The sequence below is a fragment of the Gymnoscopelus microlampas genome (genome assembly GCF_963454915.1).
Source record: "Gymnoscopelus microlampas genome assembly, chromosome: 7".
Taxonomy (NCBI): domain Eukaryota; kingdom Metazoa; phylum Chordata; class Actinopteri; order Myctophiformes; family Myctophidae; genus Gymnoscopelus; species Gymnoscopelus microlampas.
Window position 1 is genome coordinate 50,507,314 of NC_139944.1, and position 21,033 is coordinate 50,528,346.

The 21,033-nt window shown below is 39.7% G+C and overlaps 2 protein-coding genes across 3 annotated transcripts in view; both read left to right on the top strand.

Annotated features, from left to right (window-relative positions):
- The window catches only part of LOC311048182 (arf-GAP with coiled-coil, ANK repeat and PH domain-containing protein 3-like), a 119,537-nt gene extending 116,469 nt beyond the window's left edge, over nt 1-3,068 (top strand). Inside the window, exon 26 of the mRNA XM_084061270.1 lies at nt 102-3,068. Within this exon, the coding sequence (XP_083917396.1) occupies nt 102-170 (69 nt within the window). The 3' untranslated portion in view covers nt 171-3,068. The remainder of the gene's footprint in view (nt 1-101) is intronic.
- Nucleotides 3,069-4,640: 1,572 nt separating this feature from the next.
- On the top strand, nt 4,641-20,612 carry ube2j2 (ubiquitin-conjugating enzyme E2, J2). Of its 2 annotated transcripts, none has more exons than XM_084061257.1 (7): nt 4,641-4,791; nt 8,553-8,683; nt 12,572-12,612; nt 13,196-13,298; nt 18,444-18,582; nt 18,694-18,774; nt 19,472-20,612. In XM_084061257.1, exons 2-7 carry the CDS (start codon nt 8,553-8,555, stop codon nt 19,772-19,774), a joined length of 798 nt encoding a protein of 265 aa, XP_083917383.1. In that variant the 5' UTR covers nt 4,641-4,791; the 3' UTR covers nt 19,775-20,612. The 2 variants fall into 2 exon arrangements, with proteins under 2 accessions (XP_083917383.1, XP_083917384.1); XM_084061258.1 differs by lacking the exon at nt 4,641-4,791 and adding an exon at nt 5,947-6,045.
- Nucleotides 20,613-21,033: the final 421 nt, after the last annotated feature.

Genomic DNA, 21,033 nt, shown 5'->3' on the forward strand with positions numbered 1-21,033 from the left:
ATACAAATAAATAATAAATCATTTTGCCTTTAATGCCCAAAGTAAGGACACAGGGTTGATGTGGTTAATTCAGTGGTGGCTCCCGATGTCCCCCGTTACAGGTGACGTCTCCAGTGTTGACGTCTTTCGCGAGTTTTCTCTCCTCGCGACTCTCCAGCCCGAGAAGTTGAGGAGACGGAGCATACAGTTCAGCCGCTGCCAGAATTAAAAGTAGGCCTACTCTGCTTCACAGTCACATGACATGAGTCCAAACAGACACTATGGCTTCTCCTGGGACAAGAAAGAAGCTGCTATATTTGTCTATCTATGTTACAACAAAGACAATTTTTTTGCAAGGTGTTGTAAGCTGATGGACGAAAATATAACATTGTTAAGGCAACAAAATGCATGAAATGACAGGACACCGGTAAGGTAATTGCCTACAGCTGAGACTGTTTTAATATTGGCATGGTTTATGAAAAGCTGTCAGAGACGGTGCCCACTAACACACTTCCAACTAAAGAGGATTTACATTATCCATTTGTTAGATTTTTTTAACACAGGAATTGTCTAAAAGGTGTCAAAGTCTACCTATGTGTGCACAGGGCTCCTCCAAACTATTTGATGAGTGACATATTTAGTATTGATTTAGGTTTAGGTTTTAAAAACATTTGCTGTGTGTGTGTGTGTGTGTGTGTGTGTGTGTGTGTGTGTGTGTGTGTGTGTGTGTGTGTGTGTGTGTGTGTGTGTGTGTGTGTGTGTGTGTGTGTGTGTGTGTGTGTGTGTGTGTGTGTGTGTGTGTGTGTGTGTGTTTATATCACTGCTTTAACCCTTTAGTAACAGTATATATGGCATTTCCATTACACATGATAATTTGGGTGTGTTGATGTAATTTAATCATAAGGTGGATGAATGAGACATGTTGATGTGATATGAATGAGATAACCCTCCAGTGATCTCTGGGGTGGAGTGGAGAGAATTCAACAAATGCAGTAAGAGAAAACTGAACAGTTACTGTAAGAGTAAGATTCAATAAGAAATAAAATAACGTTAGGCTTAGGTTCTGACAGAAGACATCTGCACTGTCTCTGAATGAATGGGTTAACATTATGTACAGTCTATCAATAAAGAGAAGTCTGAATATACAGTTTATCACCAATGAATACACATGCATTACCAATGTTACAGTATATACAGTATAAATTGACATAATGTACAAGACTGTGCATTGTTAGCAGTAGCAGGCTTCTACGGTGAGTAGTGAGTACCATGTGTAATTATGTACATTCTATCAACAGTGAAAATATGAATGAGTATTTGTATCAACTATGAATATGAGGGAATATTACAATGCGTCTCTCAGCAGTTATCCCTTAACAAGCATTTGACAAGGTTCTGTGTAGTGTACAAGTGGTGTCCAGGGACCCTCTGGGTCCTTGTTGAGGGGGTTTCAAAATGGACCCTAACAGGTCTTTGTACACTCTCAGAGTTTTATGGGGGTCCTTGAAATAAAAAGAAGTTTGAGAACCACTGCTAGTAGATCAGGTGCAACTGCACCGTGGTGTAAGGAAACTAAGTACATGTACTCAAGTACTGTACTTATTAAGAACAATTGTGAGTTTTTTTTTTTTACTTTACTGGAGTATTTAAAATTTTCAATACTTTTACTTCTACTCCACTACATCTCAGAGGCAAATATTGTACTATTATTACAAAACCCCTTCAGCCCTATACTTTTCGGCCATTTGAAAATAGCCAATCTACAAGCTCACAATGCGTCGCGATGCAACGCATTGTGAGCTTGTAGATCTGCTATTTTCAAAAGATTTGTAGACATTTATATATTTGAAACTTGTGAAACATTATTCTGCATAATGAGTACTTTTACTTTTGTACTTTAAGTATATTTTCGTACCAATACTTTTGTACTTTACCAAGTAAATTTTGAATTCCGGACTTTTACTTTACTTGATACTTCTACTTAAGTAAATAATTTGAGTACTTTTTACACCACTGTAACTGCACCAGAGTCAAAGCAGGAGCCAGTAAATCCAAAGGAACTGAATAGAGAAGTGCAGTTGCTTTGTGGTGTGTGCCAAGAGCGGATGAGTGTGTGTCTGAATGGGCTCCTCATCCCTGCTAGCTCACCATGGAGGGGATGAGAGAGACGTTCATCAGCTTCCTCCTCATGCTCCACTTCCACATTGTCCAGTTTAACTCCGGATACAGAGCTATAGGCTTCCTCCCCAGCTTGTTCAGTTTGTTGGCATCCCTTTGTGTTGATGTTATACCCTGCCAACAGACCATGGCTAAGAAGAGGACAGTACACAGACTGGTAGAACATCTGCTGAAGCAGACTGTTGTGCCCATTGAAGGAGCCTCTCCTCAGGAAGAACAGCCTGCTCTGCCCCCTGTAGAGCAGTGGGGACCCCCAAATTATTTTGGGGGGGTCCCCACATGATTGGCTTAATGTGCAACATTGTTTTCTCACTCAACAGTAAACAAACCAACATACAGTATGTGCATACAGGGTATTTCTAAAGTTACAATTAAATTACTTTTAAGATCTTTTTAATACCAAATTGGCCAAATTGTATATGCTTGCCTTCACCATACTCTGGCTTATTGACCGCAGAATATGGTTCTAGTTGTTTGGTCCCTTGGCCTTGTCATGCTAATTATTCAGCTCTATTGGCTTGCCGCAACTGTGTCTTCATGCTGTAGTAATTAGAGATACATGAATGATATTGAACTTTTGTCCATTAAATCAGCTGATACTGATAACTGACTGATATTGCAAAACAAGTTTCCTGTAGGGTTTATTTAACTGTGATTCTTTGTGCAGGTTGCCTGATTTATTAGGCCTACTGATGCACAAATTATTTCAAACTACTTAAATGTAGTAGGCCTGTTTTTACACATTGTTTTTAACTTGTTGACCCTTTTGAAAGCTTCTGCACAAAACACTGATTGAATCTGTAGCCTTCATTATCACAAAAGGCTTCACATTCAAATATAAAATAAAGAATAAAATATTGTCTAAAAACGATATATCGGTTCGATACTGATATTGCATTTTAAAGGATGATGTTGCAATACCAATATGATGACTTATTAATTGTATATCCTTGTAAATTGTTGAATTAAAATAATGTTTTGCAAGTAATTGTAATGTGTGGCATATGTTTGAGCTTGTGCTCATTTGATTTTGCTATTTTGTCTCATCTGTTTAAGAAAGTAGGTAGCTGATATATTGCACTTTTACCTTAGCGCTAGGTATACTCTTGGTTGCTTGTTTTTTGCAGGAAATGCACTTAAGACTTCTGGTGATTAGTAGTTTTCGTTCCCTACCTATGTTGAATACACTTATTGTAAGTCGCTTTGGATAAAAGCGTCTGCTAAATGACTGTAATGTAATGTAATGTAATATGTTTTAACTTTTTTATGTGAAAACTGGCAAATACCTTTCAGAGATATTTTATGCTCCCAGATCTTGTTCTCATATTCTATATTTAATTGCTCTCACACTTTAAAAACAACCCTTATTTTCGTAACTTGTCTAGCTTTACTTCAGGTTGTGACATCACAAGTTCACAGGTGTAACAGAGAGGGTGAAATTATTTTTAGTACAAGCGCCCAGTGTTTTTCAGTTTCAAAAAAGTAGTCATATAGGAATAGAGAATAGAGAAGGAAAGAAAGGAAATAAAGTCAGATAACAGGACACAATGTAATCACATATTAAGATGTTATCAAATAAAACAGAGGGAGGGGGGCTCCCCAATGATTAGCTTAATGTGCAACGTTGTTTTCTCACTCAACAGTAAACAAACCAACAAACACAGTATAGAAAAGGAAGTGTAGACGAGATCCATTAAATTCAAAGGAGCCTTATTGGCATGAGAAAAAAAGCATGTGTCAAAACATAATAAGAAACACTTTTTAAAAAAGGTATGTAAAGTTGGAGGGAGGAGGCCTACAGCATTGTGTTAAACAGAGGTATGTCACATTTCAACATTTTATACATGTTGGCAGGTAAAGCTTTATTAAACAAATTATAACAAAGATTTTGCAGTCACTTTTGGGACAATTAGTATAATTTCTTTCCCAAAACTAAATTTAAAATAGTATACAAAATGCCTCAGATTTCAAGTGTGTTTCATTGGTTCTTAAAGTGGGGCTCAGGGACCCCCAGGGGTCCTTGGGGGGTACCAGGGGGTCCCCAGCTAAATTAGTTACAATTAGTTACTAAATTAGCGTCACTATCATTTTAACCACTTTAACCATATGTGTTATAGTTTGGCTATTTTTGAAAAATGTGTGAAAATCTTTGAATATATATATATATATATTTTTTTTTTAAAGTGAACATGTTTAACTCAAATCTTTGCTTCTTGGAGGTCACTGTCACAAAAATATGAGATGGGGGTCCGCAGCCAAATATGTATAATTTTGGGGGTCCTTCACATGAAAAAGTTTGAGAACCACTGGGGTTTAAAGCATACTTTTAAAGCAGCTAACCATTTAGATCACCAGGGGGCGGTACTGTGCCAACAACACCACCACCACCCAAAAAAAATCTAAGCGGAAGTGAGTTCTCCTCCAGTCTCTTCAGTCAGTGTAGCTAAGCTAAGCTAAGCTAAGTGCTACGTCGTTGGTTGGTTGGTGGTGGTTGTGTTTGTCCTCGTTTCACATCAAACCACGTCTGGACTATCAGTCTGACGACCTAAACAACTGCCTCACATCTGGGGGTTCTCTCTAACACAGCACACACACACACACACGCTGCTGTGCACGGTGCTCTCTGGTGTAGAGGTAAGGCTGTGTGTGTTATTGTTTTATTTTAAACTGTTGTCATAGGAAGGAAGGAGGGGAATGTTTGAGCTGCCTGCTGCTTGCTCGTTGTTTATTAGCATCCTAGTGCTAATGTGGATAACAAGTGTTAGCTGCGGCCTAGTCGTAGTGTCGGGCGTCATTATTGTTATAGAGCTACTTATCAGTCCTATGGCTGCTGTTCACATGTTGTTTTGTTGTGTTTATTTTTTATTTACAGGCAATATTTTCTTTATACTTAAAAAAAATACTTTCTTTTCTTCCAACAGTTTTTAGATTTTTATTTTTTAATTTGTTAATTTTTTTTGTCACGTTTATTTCAACATTTTTACGCAATTTTTCCGAAAATAGCAGATCTACAAGCTAACAACGCGTCGCTCACGCGACGCGCTGCGAGCTTGTAGATCTGCTATTTTCGACCGGCCCCTGAAGAAGCTTAAAGTGGTTAAGCACGGTGTTGCCAGATTTTGTTGTGAGAGAAATAAGCAACCAGGTTCTATGAAAACAAGGCCAAAAGAACTTAAAGAAGCAACCTATGCCGAGAGCACTTTAAACCTATTATGCACCGGCTAGATGAAAATAGCAGATCTGCAAGCTTGTAGATCTGCTATTTTCTAAAGAATCGTGGGGACATTTTTTATATTTGAAACATTTTAACTGACACTAATATTAATCTGGTAAGAGGGTCCCAGCTGTTTTTCAAAAAAATCTTTATTAAAAAAAAGAAGTGACACATTTTGATTTTTTTTGTTGAAACATTTGAACACAAATCTGGTAAGGGGGTCCTTCGCAGAAAACGATTTCAGATGGGGGTTAAGGACAAATACATATTAATTTAGGGGTCCATGACATGAACATGTTTGAGAACCACTGCTTTAAACAACATTAGGAAGCAAAGCCCAAATGTGCAACTATTATTATTATTATTATTACTACTACACTTTAGAAACAAGCAACAACCCTCAACAGTTGAGGGTTGTTGCTTGTTTTCTAAAGTGTAGTAGTAATAATAATAGTAATAAGAGGTGGGCTTGTTTTTCTGTTAAGTCGCTTGTAAATATTGGTAGTTGAGGCTCAACTACCAATATTTACAAGCGACTTAATAGAAAAACAAGCCCACCACGTCGCTTATAATAAGCAGACATGGCAACAGTGGTTAAGGAGGCGAAGAAGCAGCTAGCTGTCAAAAACCCTGCTAGCCTCGTTAGCATGACTGACGTCGTCAACTAATACAATGTATGTGTGCTTATTCATTACTTAATGTCAGTAATAATGTCACATAGTCTTTACGTACGTTGGTTTACACGTATTTCATTGGTTTATAGATGTTTTGTTTAATGAATGTAGTTGTAGCTGCAGCTAGTGGGAGGTTTGTGTATGTTTAGTGTTAGCATGGAGAACATTATTACACATAAGGAAGTGATAAATGAATAGATTATTACACATCAACTATTATTAGATATGATCAGCATCAGTCATTCTTCATAATGATGTTATTATGAACAGTGGTGGTAAAAGTACTAACATTCTTTACTTGAGTAAAAGTGTCAATACTGCAATGTAGAAATACCTCTGTTACAACAAGTAAGAGTCCGGAATTGAAAATGTACTTGAGTAAAAGTACTAAAGTATTGGTGTCATAATGTACTGTAAGTACCAAAAGTAAAAGTACTCATTATGCAAAATGTCCCATTTCACGTGTATGAAAATCTTTGGAAAATAGCAGATCTACAAGCTCACAATGCGTCGCAAAGCAATGTCTGTTTATCTACTTACTTGACAGTTTGCAAAATAGTACAGAGGTACACTTTTTACAATGATTGTTTAAAGGATAACCCAAAAAGCCCTAGTGGCTTAAGTTGTTTCCATTGCGGTCCCATGTGTATTCAATTCATCAAGACATTAAAGACAAACAATAATGAACAAAGACATAATCAACCCTTGTAGTAATGAACGTATATGTTATTTCAGTAGACATTTTGAGGGGGGGGGGCCACAATACATTGTGTCCTGTTATCTATAAAGATTGTTATTTTTTTCATCTTGAATATGTGAAGTTAAGACTACATTGGCCAACCAGAAGGAAAATGTTGTCATTAATTAAAATAGTAATAATAATAATCACAAAATGAAACTATGTCAAAAGATAGATATACAGGCCTTTATTGATCCCGCCGGTGGGGGTATTCAGTCGCCAAGAGTCAGCACAGCAGCTGGAGTTACAGATACAGATTACAGAAGAAATTATTATTTATTATATTACAAAAGCACCGTCAATAAAACGTGAACAGAAACATGGATGTAGCAACATCCACCCAGGGGTCTGGACTCCCACAGTGCTGATAATAATTGGCTTAACCCATTAAGACTTGAAGCCGATTCTACAAATGTCTCCTAAATCCTAACAGTATTCTGAAAAACGTACGTTTCTATATCAGTGGTGCTCAAACTTTTTCATGTCAAGGACCCCCAAAATTATGTATTTGGCCGTGAACCCCCATCTCAAAATATTCAGTTCCAGGGACCCCCCAGAAGCAAAGATTTGAGTGAAAAATGTTTGCTTTAAAATATACATATTCAAAGATTTGCACACATTTTCACAATTTTTCAAAAATAGCAGATCTACAAGCTCATAGCGCGGCACTCGGTGCCGCGCTATGAGCTTGTATGAGCTTGAGATTGTATATCTGCTATTTTTGAATAGCCAAAGTGTAAAATAATGCTTTTTAGCTCAAATAAAAGGGGGGGGGGGGAGCGAGCGAGCATGTTTGCACATTTTGGCTATTGTGAATACATAAATGCACCAAACTGTGGAAACCGCCTCAAGATGGTAGTGGTACCCTTTCATAGTATAATGAGGCACTGTGTGCCTGTATATTTATAGGTTTCCACTAAATAACAGCTGACATGAATGACTCTCTTGCCCAAATGTTTGCGGTTTATGTTCTCATATCCCCGTCATCTTGCAACCACATCTGTGAAACAATAACCAGTTTACAAGCTCTCAACGCATCAGAGAACGTTGTGAGCTTGCAGCTCTGCTATTTTTGAAAACAAAAACGTTTTGAGTCTTTAGCCTCTAATGCCATGGCCCAAAAAAGGTATGCAAAGGGTGAAAGTGGTTAACAACAACAAAGTGAATGACTCTCTTGCCCAAATGTTTGTGGTTTATGTCTTCATCTTGCGACCACATCTGTGGAAAACACATTAGTGGGTTAGTTGTATATTCAAACTACTGTTTATCTCATTCTTTGAGACAGCCAGTGACTTAAACACAATTGTAGCTGCAGACAGACATGATTGATGTAGATGCATTTTATTTTCATTTTTCAGTCACTGGCAAACGACACAAAATAGTGGACTGGTTTCTGATTATTAAAAAATAAATTCTCCAAGCCAACAGGGTGAGCCATTGGATCATCATTTGGCTTCATTACGGTTTCTCAGACACTTTATTTACGAGTCAGTCAGTCTTTTCTAGAAAAAAATCAAAATAACCAGTCTACAAGCTCTCAACTCATCAGAGAACGTTGTAAGCTTGCAGCTCTGCTATTTTTGAAAACGAAAACATTTTGAGTCTTTAGCCTCTAATGACATGGCCCAAAAAAGGTATGCAAAGGGTGAAAGTGGTTTAACAACAACAAAGTAACATCAGTGTTTGTGTGTGTGTCTGAAACACCTCTGGTCACGTGACAAGAGTGAAACGGCTCTCTTTTGTTGTGTGTCCTCTCTCATTGCCACAGATGAACAGCAACGGGAACAAGAGAGCTCCAACCACAGCCACTCAGCGACTAAAACAGGATTACCTCAGAATAAAGAAAGACCCGGTGCCTTACATCTGTGCAGAACCTCTGCCCTCCAACATTCTGGAATGGTAAGCTGCTCTGCCTTCTCACAAGGCCCAAATAAATACCTGTAGCTCACAGAACCTCTCCCCTCCAACATTCTGGAATGGTAAGCTGCGATGCCTTCTCACAAGGCCCAAATAAATACCTGTAGCCAACAGAACCTCTACCCTCCCACCCTGGGCAAGACCTGGGATGTTGGTTGTCTAGGTCGGAAGTTGACAACCGGAAATGGTTGAATTTTGCGGAAGTACCGCCCAAGGAAATGATGTTGATGCTTTACAAATCTGTTAACATTCTCTGTGAATGAAACGAGTGTTGTGATTGGTCAAAAATATCGTTTCCGGAGGAAACGGACATCCTGTCCACTCAGGACTTCCTAGACACTCGCTGCTTTAGGTCGTGACCAGGCTCTTCTTTTCGCAGATGAGTGAGGCTGGGACCGAGGTTACCCTCCAATGGTATAAGCTGCTCTGCATGGATTAACCCATTAAGACAGGGAAAGCATCTGTCATTTTAGATTTTAACCACTTTAACCATTATCTTATGCTTTGGCTATTCACAATTATGAAATTGTACTTAACGATTAATTGTCACTCAAATAATTGCGATTAACCATTTCATATTTTTTCTGTCGTAAATAAAAATTACATAGCACAAACTGCACTTTTAGGATTCATAAACAAAAGGTGCACAGGGCAGATATGACAAATAACTTGTATTATAACTTTAAAAAAAATCAACATGGAAATGATTGTGACGATTATGCAAAAAATATTTGCGATTATCTCATATAATTGCGATTAGGCGATTTTATGTAACAACAATTGTGGCAGGCCTACCTCTCACAAGGCCCAAATAAAACCTGTAGCAAAGCACATGCAAGGGATATTCGAGTGTAATGGCTTTGGACTCAAAACCAAACTTCAAACAAGTGTTTGTGTAATCAGCAGATTTAACAAAGCCACCAGCTCTCACAGTTTTTGCCACACGGTCACCTTTAAACAAAAATAATGTTCTTCAAGTGCACAAGGTTTTGTATGTACCAAAGTGCACACCTCCATAAAGCAGTGAGGTACACTTGTATGTCAAATGTGTTTATGCACACTGTAAAATATGGAGTGTTAAATGCAAATTTGAATAAATTAATAAATGAATGAACACTCTGGATTTAACTGTGCGTTATATTATTATTAGTATTTGACTTATAAAGAAAATGGCTGCCTAGGTCCTAGGTAGATCTTGTGCTGGCAGGTGTGTAAGAAATATCTATGATTGCTGGATGAATATGGAAAAACATTGGCCTATTTCAGTGTCTTATTACACTGTGAACAAAAAGAACCTCACCACATAAAGCTCTGGTAACATATCTGAGCAGCATTTAATTTTTACACCACCGGAGAATACATGTCAGACCATGTAGGTCTATTCCATGTAAAAAAAAAACATCATTGCCTCATTAGTTCATTCAAGTTAAGGGCCTCTTGCATTATTTTCCATTGCTGTCTTGTCAACAGTCGTCACCTGCTACCTGCTTTCATTTTCAGTTTTATGGGGAAAATGCACTTCCTGTTGTCTGACGAGCAGGTTAATAGCTTCAGGGTATAGAAGCAAACATCCTCTGCATCTTTGTCACTTCCTCCTCCTCTGCCATGAAGCAGATCATACCTCATATTCTAGGAATTTAACGTGTTGTATCATGATCATTCTATCCACCTAGAACAGGGTATGTTTGTAATGCATGGATGCATTTGTTTGTATTCAGTGGTCTCCCAATTATCCCCCAAGGCTCCGTAGCTCACTCCGGTTTAGCATTACATTAAGAATACATTGCAAGAAGGCTTATCGCCATTAAAAAGTGACACAAACTGAAAGGTATTTTGGAAAAGGTTTTTGTGATGTAATTGGAGTTTGTTGGGATTCAGCTACAACAGTTTCTGGCAAACATCACAATGGAGAGCCACAAGGCATTATGGCTTTGGTAAAACCATACCGTTTTGTAGGTCTGTCCCCTCCAAAAGTAGTCCAATCAGAGCACATGATGCCTCTACACAGGCATGTCATCACAAAACAGAAGCACCTCTCCAGCCGTAAAAGCCAGAAGAAGAGCGTGCAATAAGAATAACGTCTGATAACCGTGTAACTTCCCTTTGCAATCCAAGGCCATGTAAAGAAGGAAATGACATCTTTGTCACTTTCATGGTCCGGCAATTCCAGTTTGGAGGCACACCTTTGATGGGATTGCATTAAAGTCAACAAGAGCCGGCTGGACAAGCGTATGAATACACTATTTCTGAATGATTGCAACCTTTTGTAAAATAATAGGTGCAGGGGAAAAAAAGAAGACATCACATTGTTTCCTGCTGTCTTGTTTTTCTGATGTGCACACTATATCGTTTTGTGTGGTTTGCTAAAGAGCACAGAGGACGTTTCTGACTCTGCAGTAACTATGACAGCTTCTCTGTGCTCTTTAGATACCTCAATGAAATGATATAGGGTGCACATCAGAAAAACAAGAGATTATCTGACGTTGCAGTCCTTAGAAAATATTGTTTGTTCATACGCCTGTCTGTCCACCCGGCTCTCTTTGACTTCAATTCATTCCATCAAACCTCCGACTACAGTTTGCCTCCCAGTCCCGGGGCAAAATGTGGGGGGAAATGACAAAACTTAAGCCGTGCAAATCACAATGCCCACTATAGGAAAGATCCGGAAGGCATCATCTCTTCAGTGACAAACTGTCTCCTTGTGGTTCTTCAGATCATTGCAGCAGAGTTTTTACTAGTTAACAAGACGGGGACCAACAACAACAACACCGTGGCTCCCATGTGGGTCTCTCTCTGACATCATATTGATGTTGTAGGAAAACTTATCTCTTACAGAGCCACCGGGGGTAAATAGATAGATAGACCTTCATTGATCCCGCAGGGGAAGCTCGGTTGCCAGTGGCAGCAGCAGCAGCACCAGGAGAGACTGGTGAAGACAATAAAGGAGCTTATCTTTTATACTTTTATTTCTGGTGTATCGATGACAGTTTATTTATTACAAACTTTATTACAGGCTCATGGCCCACATGGTAGAACAATATATCACAATTAAAAAGAAAGGAATAAACAGATAGAGAATACATGATCTATTACCCATCCCCACAGATCATAGTCTTTGGATACAGTTCATTCAATAAAAATCATTTTTACCGATGAAATCAACACAAGAAGAAAAACAATGAGAGGCACTCACGCCAGCGTCCTCTTATCGTAGAAGTGTACCTGACAGAACTACGTCCAGGGTCCGTCAACAGACATATTATTCCATTCAAGGAGCAATCCAATCTGCATATGAATTTGTAGGTCAGGTTCCTCAGCAGAGCCAAGAAGGTGGTGAGACCCAGAGTGCAAAAGAGCTCACTGGCTCTAGTGCTCCTGGGCTTCTTTAACAGAATTCTTAGACAGTCATTATAGGCTGCTTGCAGTTTGCGTAAGCTCTCCTAATTATATTTAAACCACAGTGGGGCTGTATAGAGAGGGGTAGAGTACGCTCTAAACAGATTTACCTTAACATCAGTAGTACAGTGGTGACATTTCCTAACCAAAATATTTGCTTGTACATATAACATTCTCCTCTGTCTTGACATATCCTCGTCATCCTCTAGGGTGTCAGTAATAATATGCCCAAGATATTTTGTACTTTTAGATTGACTCCCATTATAAAATATGGGTTGAATATCTCAAAGAAATGGAAAACGTATTTGAAAAAGAATGCATAGGCGTTGGCCCACTGGCTGTTTGCACAAGAAATGTGGCGCAGATAGGTCCAGCGTTTTGATTATCTAGTTCGTACAAAACGCACACAGACTTAAAGATGGCTATAACCGTTGACTAACACACACTCTTTCTCTCTCTCTTGTTCTTTTCCAGGCACTATGTTGTTAGAGGTCCAGAGAAGACCCCCTACGAAGGTAAAACTTAATTTTTACACGTTCACAGGTAAAAGACTCTGTCCTTATAACATCTGCACTTATGAGCAACGTTTTCAGACGAAGGACCCCCTAGCTGAGAGAGATATGAAGCAGGGACCCCCTCTATATTGTGTCTCATATTAAATTTTTTTGTTTACTTGGTCTGCTCTTTTTCCCCCCTCTACACCTATACCTCTTTGGTATCTACAAGCTCACAACGCCTCGCAGAGCGAGGCGTTGTGAGCTTGCAGGTCTGCTATTTTTTGGCTAAAGTTCTCCCCAGAAAAAGGGATGCTAGGGTTCAAGTGGTTAAGGTAAAAAAAAACAAATAACACAAAGATTTGGCAGACCCCCTGTAGTAACTCTGAGGACCCCCTAGGGGTCCCGGACCCCCTGTTGAAGACCCATGTCTTAGAGAAATGCTGATGTGGGATTTTTGGTGTCCTCAACCAAGCCTATATATTCAGTATATACAAGGTCACAACGCACACGTTGTGAGCTTTGATCTGTTTCAGTAATCTTTCTGTGGATAGCGAGTGTTGTGACAAGACCCTGGGTAACTGAATGTAACTCTTCTCCATAGGGGGATACTACCACGGCAAACTCATATTTCCACGGGAATTCCCCTTCAAACCCCCCAGTATCTACATGATAACACCAAACGGGAGATTCAAGTGCAACACACGGTAAGAACACGGGGATCATTTGCGTCACATTTTTAGTATGATTTGAGAATGTTTAACTAAAACATTTAGTTCAGAATGGGCCTTTGTGGTAGCCTGGTTCCATACCATAGACCCCGCCCACTCTCTTGAGTGGACTGCCTCTTGGTCCGGAGTTGTAAATGGAAACCTGGGACATCTCCGGTACAAAATGTATTGTCCAATGAGAGTCTGAGGTGGGCGTGGGGATCCCTTAGGATTGGTTCAGGGAAACTCTAATCCCCTCCCCCTTGTAATCGCCTACGCTGGAGCCAATAGAGTACAGAAGTGAAGGGGTCATTTGTTTATTTTTGGAACACAGTTCTTATTTGACGCGATATTAAACACGTCTATGGGATTCAGATTCAGGGTGGAAAACCGCGAACCAGGTAGACAAACTAAGGATGTGTAAATTACGTCAGACTTCGGTGCTCTATGTCAGACTGAAGCTCCACGCAGCTTCAGGCTGATAATCAGGCTACCTTTGTGGTCTTAACTATGACGGTTACAAGCACAATCTGTCATATGCCTTATTTGACAGAGATCTATGCAATTTCCTGTTCTTCTGGCCATTTGATTAAAAAAAATGTATTATGCTTGAGTAAATTGATTGAATACTTGATTAACAGTTTGCAAAAAGTACAGAGGTACATCATACAATGATGCAAAAAGTACAGAGGTACAGTCATACAATGATGCAAAAAGTACAGAGGTACAGTCATACAATGATGCAAAAAGTACAGAGGTACAGTCATACAATGATGCTAAAAGTACAGAGGTACAGTCATACAATGATGCTAAAAGGATAACACTAAAAGCCTGAGGGCTTGTTTCCATTGTGGTCCTGTGTATTCAATTCATCAATACATAAAGACATACAATACAATACAAGAGATTAGCAGTGAAAGTACATTTACAGAAAAACAGTTGGGGGTCATTTCTTTTGGCAAGTTAGAAGACTTGTCTAGGTCCAGTTGCACATTGCAGACAGATGCTCTTTAGTCTTTTATGGCATGTTTTGAAGGAGGGTAGGGAGTCTGGTGGTAGGGCATTCCACATTTTGGTGGCATAACCGTAGAATGAATTCATCCCCATGTTTGTGCCAAATCTTGGGGGGATGAAACCCCAATTAACAAAACTTAAAAAAAACGAACCAAAAAAAATGCACTTGTTATACTTTCTGGGCTGCAGAGCAACCAGTATATCCAATTGTTTCCACAAAATATATAAATATGAACTATATAACTAACTAACATTAACAAGCATCACATTAAGGGGGAAAGACGACTTTGTATTCTGCATATAAACCCCAGTTAATTTTAATTTGAACGTTAATGGTTTGGCTTTTAACCCATTGAGACCTGAAGCCGATTCTACATGTCTCCTAAATCTCAACAGTTTTCTGAAAAACGTATGTTTCTATATCAGTGGTGCTCAGTCTTTTTCATGTCAAGGACCCCCAAAATTATATGTATTTGACCGCGGACCCCCATCAAAATATTTTGTTCCAGGGACCCCCCAGAAGCAACGATTTGAGTTAAAATGTTTGCTTTAAAAATATATATATTCAAAGATTTGCACACATTTCATTTTCACGATTTTTCAAAAATAGCAGATATACAAGCTCATAGCACGGCACTCGGTGCCGCGCTATGAGCTTGTATATATGATATTTTTGAACAGCCCAAGGTGTAAAATAATGCTTTTTAGCTCAAATCTAAAAATGACACAGTTCCAGGTCTTACAGTTTGCAAAAAGTATAGAGGTACAGTCATACAATGATGCTAAAAGGATAACACTAAAAGCCCTGAGGGCTTGTTTCCATTGTGGTCCTGTGTATTCAATTCATCAATACATAAAGACATACAATACAATACAAGAGATTAGCAGTGAAAGTACATTTACAGAAAAACAGTTGGGGGGTAATTTCTATTGGCAAGTTAGAAGACTTGTCTAGGTCCAGTTGCACATTGCAGACAGGTGCTCTTTTATGGCAGTTTTGAAGGAGGGTAGAGAGTCTGGTGGTAGGGCAATCCACATGTTGGTGGCATAACAGTAGAATGAATTCATCCCCATGTTTGTGCCGAATATGGGTGGAATGAAACCCCAATTAACAAACTTAAAAAAAACGAACCAAAAAAAATGCACTTGTTATACTTTCTGGGCTGCAGAGCAACCAGTATATCCAATTGTTTCCACAAAATCTATAAATATGAACTATATAACTAACTAACATTAACAAGCATCACATTAAGGGGGAAAGACGACTTTGTATTCTGCATGTAAGCCCCAGTTCATTTTAATTTGAACGTTAATGGTTTGGCTTTTAAGGGGGAAAGACGACTTTGTATTCTGCCCCAGTTCGTTTTAATTTGAACGTTAATGGTTTGGCTTTTAAGATACAACAAAAGGCTTTGCTATGAAACCGTTGTGATAAAGAGACAGCTGTGACTAATCAGCAAGATGGTGGAAAACATTTCCAATGAAGACAGATGACCGCTGTAAACTTTATTTGGGGCGGCTGTCCACCTTGTAGGCTTGTTGGCTCGCATGTGACATGGAATAGAATAGACCCGTAGATATGAAACCTCTTTTGAGGGTAGGCAAAATGACTCCATTCAGGAAAAACCCTGGTTAAGCAATCTGGTGATTAAGTCTAGAATTCATTCAAGCTTGATAATTAAGCAATTCTTTTTTTGCCAGACCCTGGGGCCAGCCAACGTCCCTTGGTGACTGACTTGATTTCTCGCACAGATCCAGACGGAGATTGTGAATTTACTTAAAGTTTTCCCTGTCAGGGCTCGAGAATTGTGCAATTTAATCTGTGCAACCTCAAAATGTAATTGGGAAGCATTTGTGAGAGTGTAAAAAATCTTCTTCGGGTGCAACTAAAGCCTGATTATACTTAGTTGCACGCTGGTGTTGCATGCCGTAAATAGCAGATATACAAGCTCGCAACGTGTTATATTCGTGACACGCTGTGAACTTGTAGATCTGCTATTTACTGAGCACGGCACAGGCACATAACTAAGTATAAATCAGGCTTAACGCAGGATATTGAATGAACCGGTAAAGAAAAGAGTTCCTCTTCCCTGGGCCATCCAGAATAACAAACATGCCATGTGAGCTGACAGTAGCTCTGGTGCTCTGTGGAGTGGAGACAGTCTGCTCATTGGAGAGCACTGTCATTCCAGCGTTTTCTGTGAGATCTTGACTCACTGTGTGTCAGAAAAACACACTTATTTTCGTAGTTGTAAAAACGAGACTACTCCGTGTGAGCCAACCGTGTGTCGAGTCTCGTGCGTGTGTACACGTGTGTCGTTGTCAAAGGTTTTCCTTTGGGCAGAGAGGAGAGTAAGTCTCTTTTATCATTGCCCACATTGTGTTGTGGACATAAACTTATGGCAATATTATTTAGGTCATTATACTTACATTGTCAGTTACTTTACAACTTTGAATTCCAATTATATTATTGAACAAATAGGGTATCAAAGTGAGCAATAAAAAAAAACACTGTCGAAGATGTGATTGGTATAAGTCAGGGGTGGGCAACTTTGATGATGGAGAGGGCCACTATATTTCCACACTCACGCCAGAGGGCCACATTGCATATACTGGCGGGCCATTCTATGTCACACAAAAGTAGCAATTGTAATACTAGTGAAGGTGGGGGCCTCATGTGGCCAGTTGCCCATGTATGGTATAAGTGGATGGTCATTATCGGGAGACGTTCGATGTCTCGGTCTCAGTGAAGACAGAGATGTATGGAAGAGGACACAGAGCCAGGAGAGGAGACCATGTTTTAAATCCTGGCTACACCAACCAGAGATGTATACAAATTACATCTATTATTGGTGCTTTTGGTGGGTGTGCCTGTGCCCTAACCTTTTGCAACTTTTTAAGTTGAGCACCAGTACTTATAAGACAGGGGAAAAAAATAACCGAAAAATAACTAATAATAATTATAATCTGCTTACAACACTGTATAATTATAGTTGTAAGAACTCATTAATGCTCATAATGCTTCATAACAATAATCATAACACATTATAAAGCATTCTATAATGCTCTATAATGACTTATAAAGTCAATTATTATAATTGTCTCTAATCTTTTAAAGCAACAAATGACATGGTTGGTAACACTTGCTATGCATAATTAGCCTCCTGTCTGCCCTATTACCTCCATATATCTGTATTATTGAACTACAAAATTACAGGCAAAAGGGTCAATTAAGCTGTCTTGTCATCTCTCACTGATATAGACGTTTAGTTGAGCATTTAAGTCCTTTGTTTGTTCATATCTGGTGAAATGCATTTATTTAAAAATAAATGCAGTAATAATAATTTAGCTAGGCCTGCCACCGCGAGAGATTACGTGCGGTACATGACGTATAAGAGCGATGCCAGGTATGTTTTGGATGGATCTTTCTATGCAACTCTATCCGGCTTCTGGAGAAACAAGACTTGCCTAGTCTTGTTCACTTTACTTTTGTTTCGTTAACCTTTTGTTCTTTGTTTTGAAGTCTGCATGGCATGTTGTTGCTCTTATGGGACAGACTCCTGCTTACAGATTGAATCTAGACTAACAGTCTGATTAGGACATTATTACATGACGATTTCCTTGTCACGCAAACTTTGCGATTAATGACTTAAGTTGTGTTTTTGTCGTTGGAACACTTGAGCATATGAATTCAAATTATGTTTCTGTTTGGCCTTTTAGGCCTTGCATTTGCACGGGGCAGATAGGACCAATTATCTAGTAAGAAGTTAAACAAAGAGTGAATGGAGCAGAACATTTTCAAATCATGATATCCTGGGTTCTGAACATTTTTTTCAAAAGAAAAAAGAATGAATAAAAAAAAGTTCATTTTTGTTTTTTTTGCTTTTTTCATGACGTTAATGGGTTAATTAGACGAACATTTTAGGAAATAACTGATCTACAAGCACACGACGCATCCGAGCCGTGAGCTCGCAGATCTGCTATTTCCACTGTATTTTGAAAATATTTCAAAATGTATGAACCTTTTTCACATGGCAACGATTACGATGATTATGCAAAAAAATAATTGCGAATAGACGATTATGTCATAATTGTGATGTCCTTTTTTTTATTATCTGTACCCCCCAGGTTATGTCTGTCCATCACAGACTTCCACCCAGATACATGGAACCCTGCCTGGTCCGTGTCCACTATCCTCACAGGCCTGCTCAGCTTCATGGTGGAGAAAGGTCCTACCCTGGGCAGCATTGAGACGTCTGACTACACAGTGAGTGCATGGTGAACTGCACTGCAGTGCTTTCAAAACAGAGAGACTATTGTTTGTTGTCTCTCATTTTTTTACCGTGTCCTGCATTCCCCTCTCTTTTTTTTTTTACAGAAAAGACAACTGTCAGCCCAAAGCTTGGCCTTCAACCTCAAGGACAAAGTGTTTTGTGAGCTGTTTCCCGATGTAGTTGATGTAAGTGTGAAGAGATTTTAAATGTAGATTGTAGCTGTCTTTATTATTATTATACATTTTATGCTTATATTTATTTTATTTTTATGTTGGGAGTTTGTGTTATGCCCTGTGTGTAGGCTGATAATTAGAATAATACAAGCATATAATAACTCAATAATAAAAATAGTTAATAAAAGCTAACAAAGAATGAGCCAATCATTTAATATGAATATGAATGATGAAGGTAAGATTATTTCCGACTCTCTAGGGAGAAACGATAATGGTTAATAATGGTTGTATCTGAACAAGTTATCTGTGTTACCGTGGCGCTGACCAGTATGCCTTACTGTTTGTTGCTTGAAATATTTGGGACGTTGTTGCTTGAATGTTTGGGACGTAATTGTTCTCAGTCGCTCTGGGTAAATAAACTTAATCAAATTGGTAAATGGTGCATTTATATAGTGCGTTTATCCAAAGCGCTATACGTATGTTGTGCATTACATTCACCCATTCACACACACATTCATACACCGATGGCAGAGGAAACCATGCAAGGCACCAACCTGCTCATCGGGAGCAATTAGGAGTTCAGTGTCTTGCTCAAGGACACTTCAACACTAACTCTGAGGGAGCCCGGGATCGAACCGTCCAGCGAGTACATGTTTGGTAAAACATGTAAAAAAAACAGTATTCATTCTCCACCATTTCGTCTCCCCAGGAAATGAAACAGAAGCAGAAGGTCCAGGAGGAGCTGAACGCCCGCACCCAGCCCCTCCCCCTCCCGGACGTGGTCCCCGACGGCGACCCGCAGCACGCCCACTACGGCCTCCCCGCCATCAACGGGGGGCCGCTCCCCCTCGGCGGCGGGGACGGCGCCAACGCCGCCAACCCCGGCCAGCAGCAGGCCAATCGCAACCACGGACTTCTAGGCGGGGCGTTGGCCAACCTGTTTGTGATCGTAGGCTTCGCGGCGTTCGCCTACACGGTGAAGTACGTGCTGAGGAGCATAGCCCAGGAGTGAAGGAGGAGGAGGTGTAGCCATGGTTCACATGACGCTCGTCTGTCACAAGCGTCATGGAACCACTTGTTCTTGGTTTGCGAATTTTGTACATTTACGACCGCTACGTCTACATAAACGTTCAGATTTCAAATATAAAGTGCTTACCTCCAAGCCACGGATGTAACAAGGCAAAGCACCCGTATCTTCCGTATTGTTCAATAAAAAAGCTTTTTAATCCGAATCGCTGGCCATTTTCCCAGAAATGTTCTCAGATGCTTTCAACTACGCGACCTTATCAGTTGGGAGGTGTATTGCACTCTTGATACATCATAAAAAATAAGAAGATGGCTGCTGATCGGATTAAAATGCTTTTTATTGAACAATACGGAAGATACGGGTACTTAGACCGGTGCGCTTCAACTTGTTACATCCGTGGCTTGGGGGGGTCAGCACTTTATATTTGAAATCTGAACGTTCATGTAGATGTGGCAGTTGTAAATGTAAAACATTCGCAAACCAGGAACAAATGGTTCCATGACTGTCATGGCAATATGACAGTCATGTTTCAGGGCTAGAAGAGGTGGTGCTGTGGGCATGGATGCGTGCTCGCCGCTAGCAAGGGAGCCCCATCTATTAGTGGATTACAACGATCGAAAACACTACTACTACACGGGGTGGGGGTGTGTGGGGGGGTTAGTCTCTGTTTAAACCCCCTCCGCCCCCCCTCTCACCACCACCACCACCACCACCACTACCACCACCATGGACTTTGGACGATGTAAATTCAAAGCCACCCACCCCCCAGGGGTGATTGAGGGGGAAGAGGTGGGGCAAGTGGACTGGAGTGGCAGTTGGCTCTGCCGGGGGGGGGATGGGGGGTGGCGTGGGTGGGGGTTTTGGAGAAGGGTTATTAAAAACCGGTTGTGATCCACTCTCTGCTTCAGTGGTTAATGCAGTAGCAGGGTGTGCTTGGCTCATGGGTTATTATAGGGCATAGCAGTGGCGGCCATTTTCCGGTTCAATCGTTCCAGACCCCATACATTTTTCCCATTTAGAGATTTCCCAAAAATATTTATATCAATTATTTTATTGATTCTAGGCATAAAATAATTGATATAAATATTTTTGGGAAATCTTGGAAAAGCATGTAATGTATTACATGAAATGTAATAAATCCTGGTGATTCGTGACCATAAAACGTTATATTCTGTGGAGAGAAAAAAATATGTAAAACCGCAAAACAAACGGTATTTATTCAATATGGCATATCATTAAATATT

What these genes read in the sequence shown, in the direction of transcription:
- ube2j2 (XM_084061257.1), top strand. Translation starts at nt 8,553, where the DNA reads ATGAACAGCAACGGGAACAAGAGAGCTCCAACCACAGCCACTCAGCGA. An exon ending in AGAGAAGACCCCCTACGAAG is followed by an intron (nt 12,613 to 13,195) that starts GTAAAACTTAAT and finishes TCTTCTCCATAG; the next exon opens with GGGGATACTACCACGGCAAA. An exon ending in TTGAGACGTCTGACTACACA is followed by an intron (nt 18,583 to 18,693) that starts GTGAGTGCATGG and finishes TTTTTTTTACAG; the next exon opens with AAAAGACAACTGTCAGCCCA.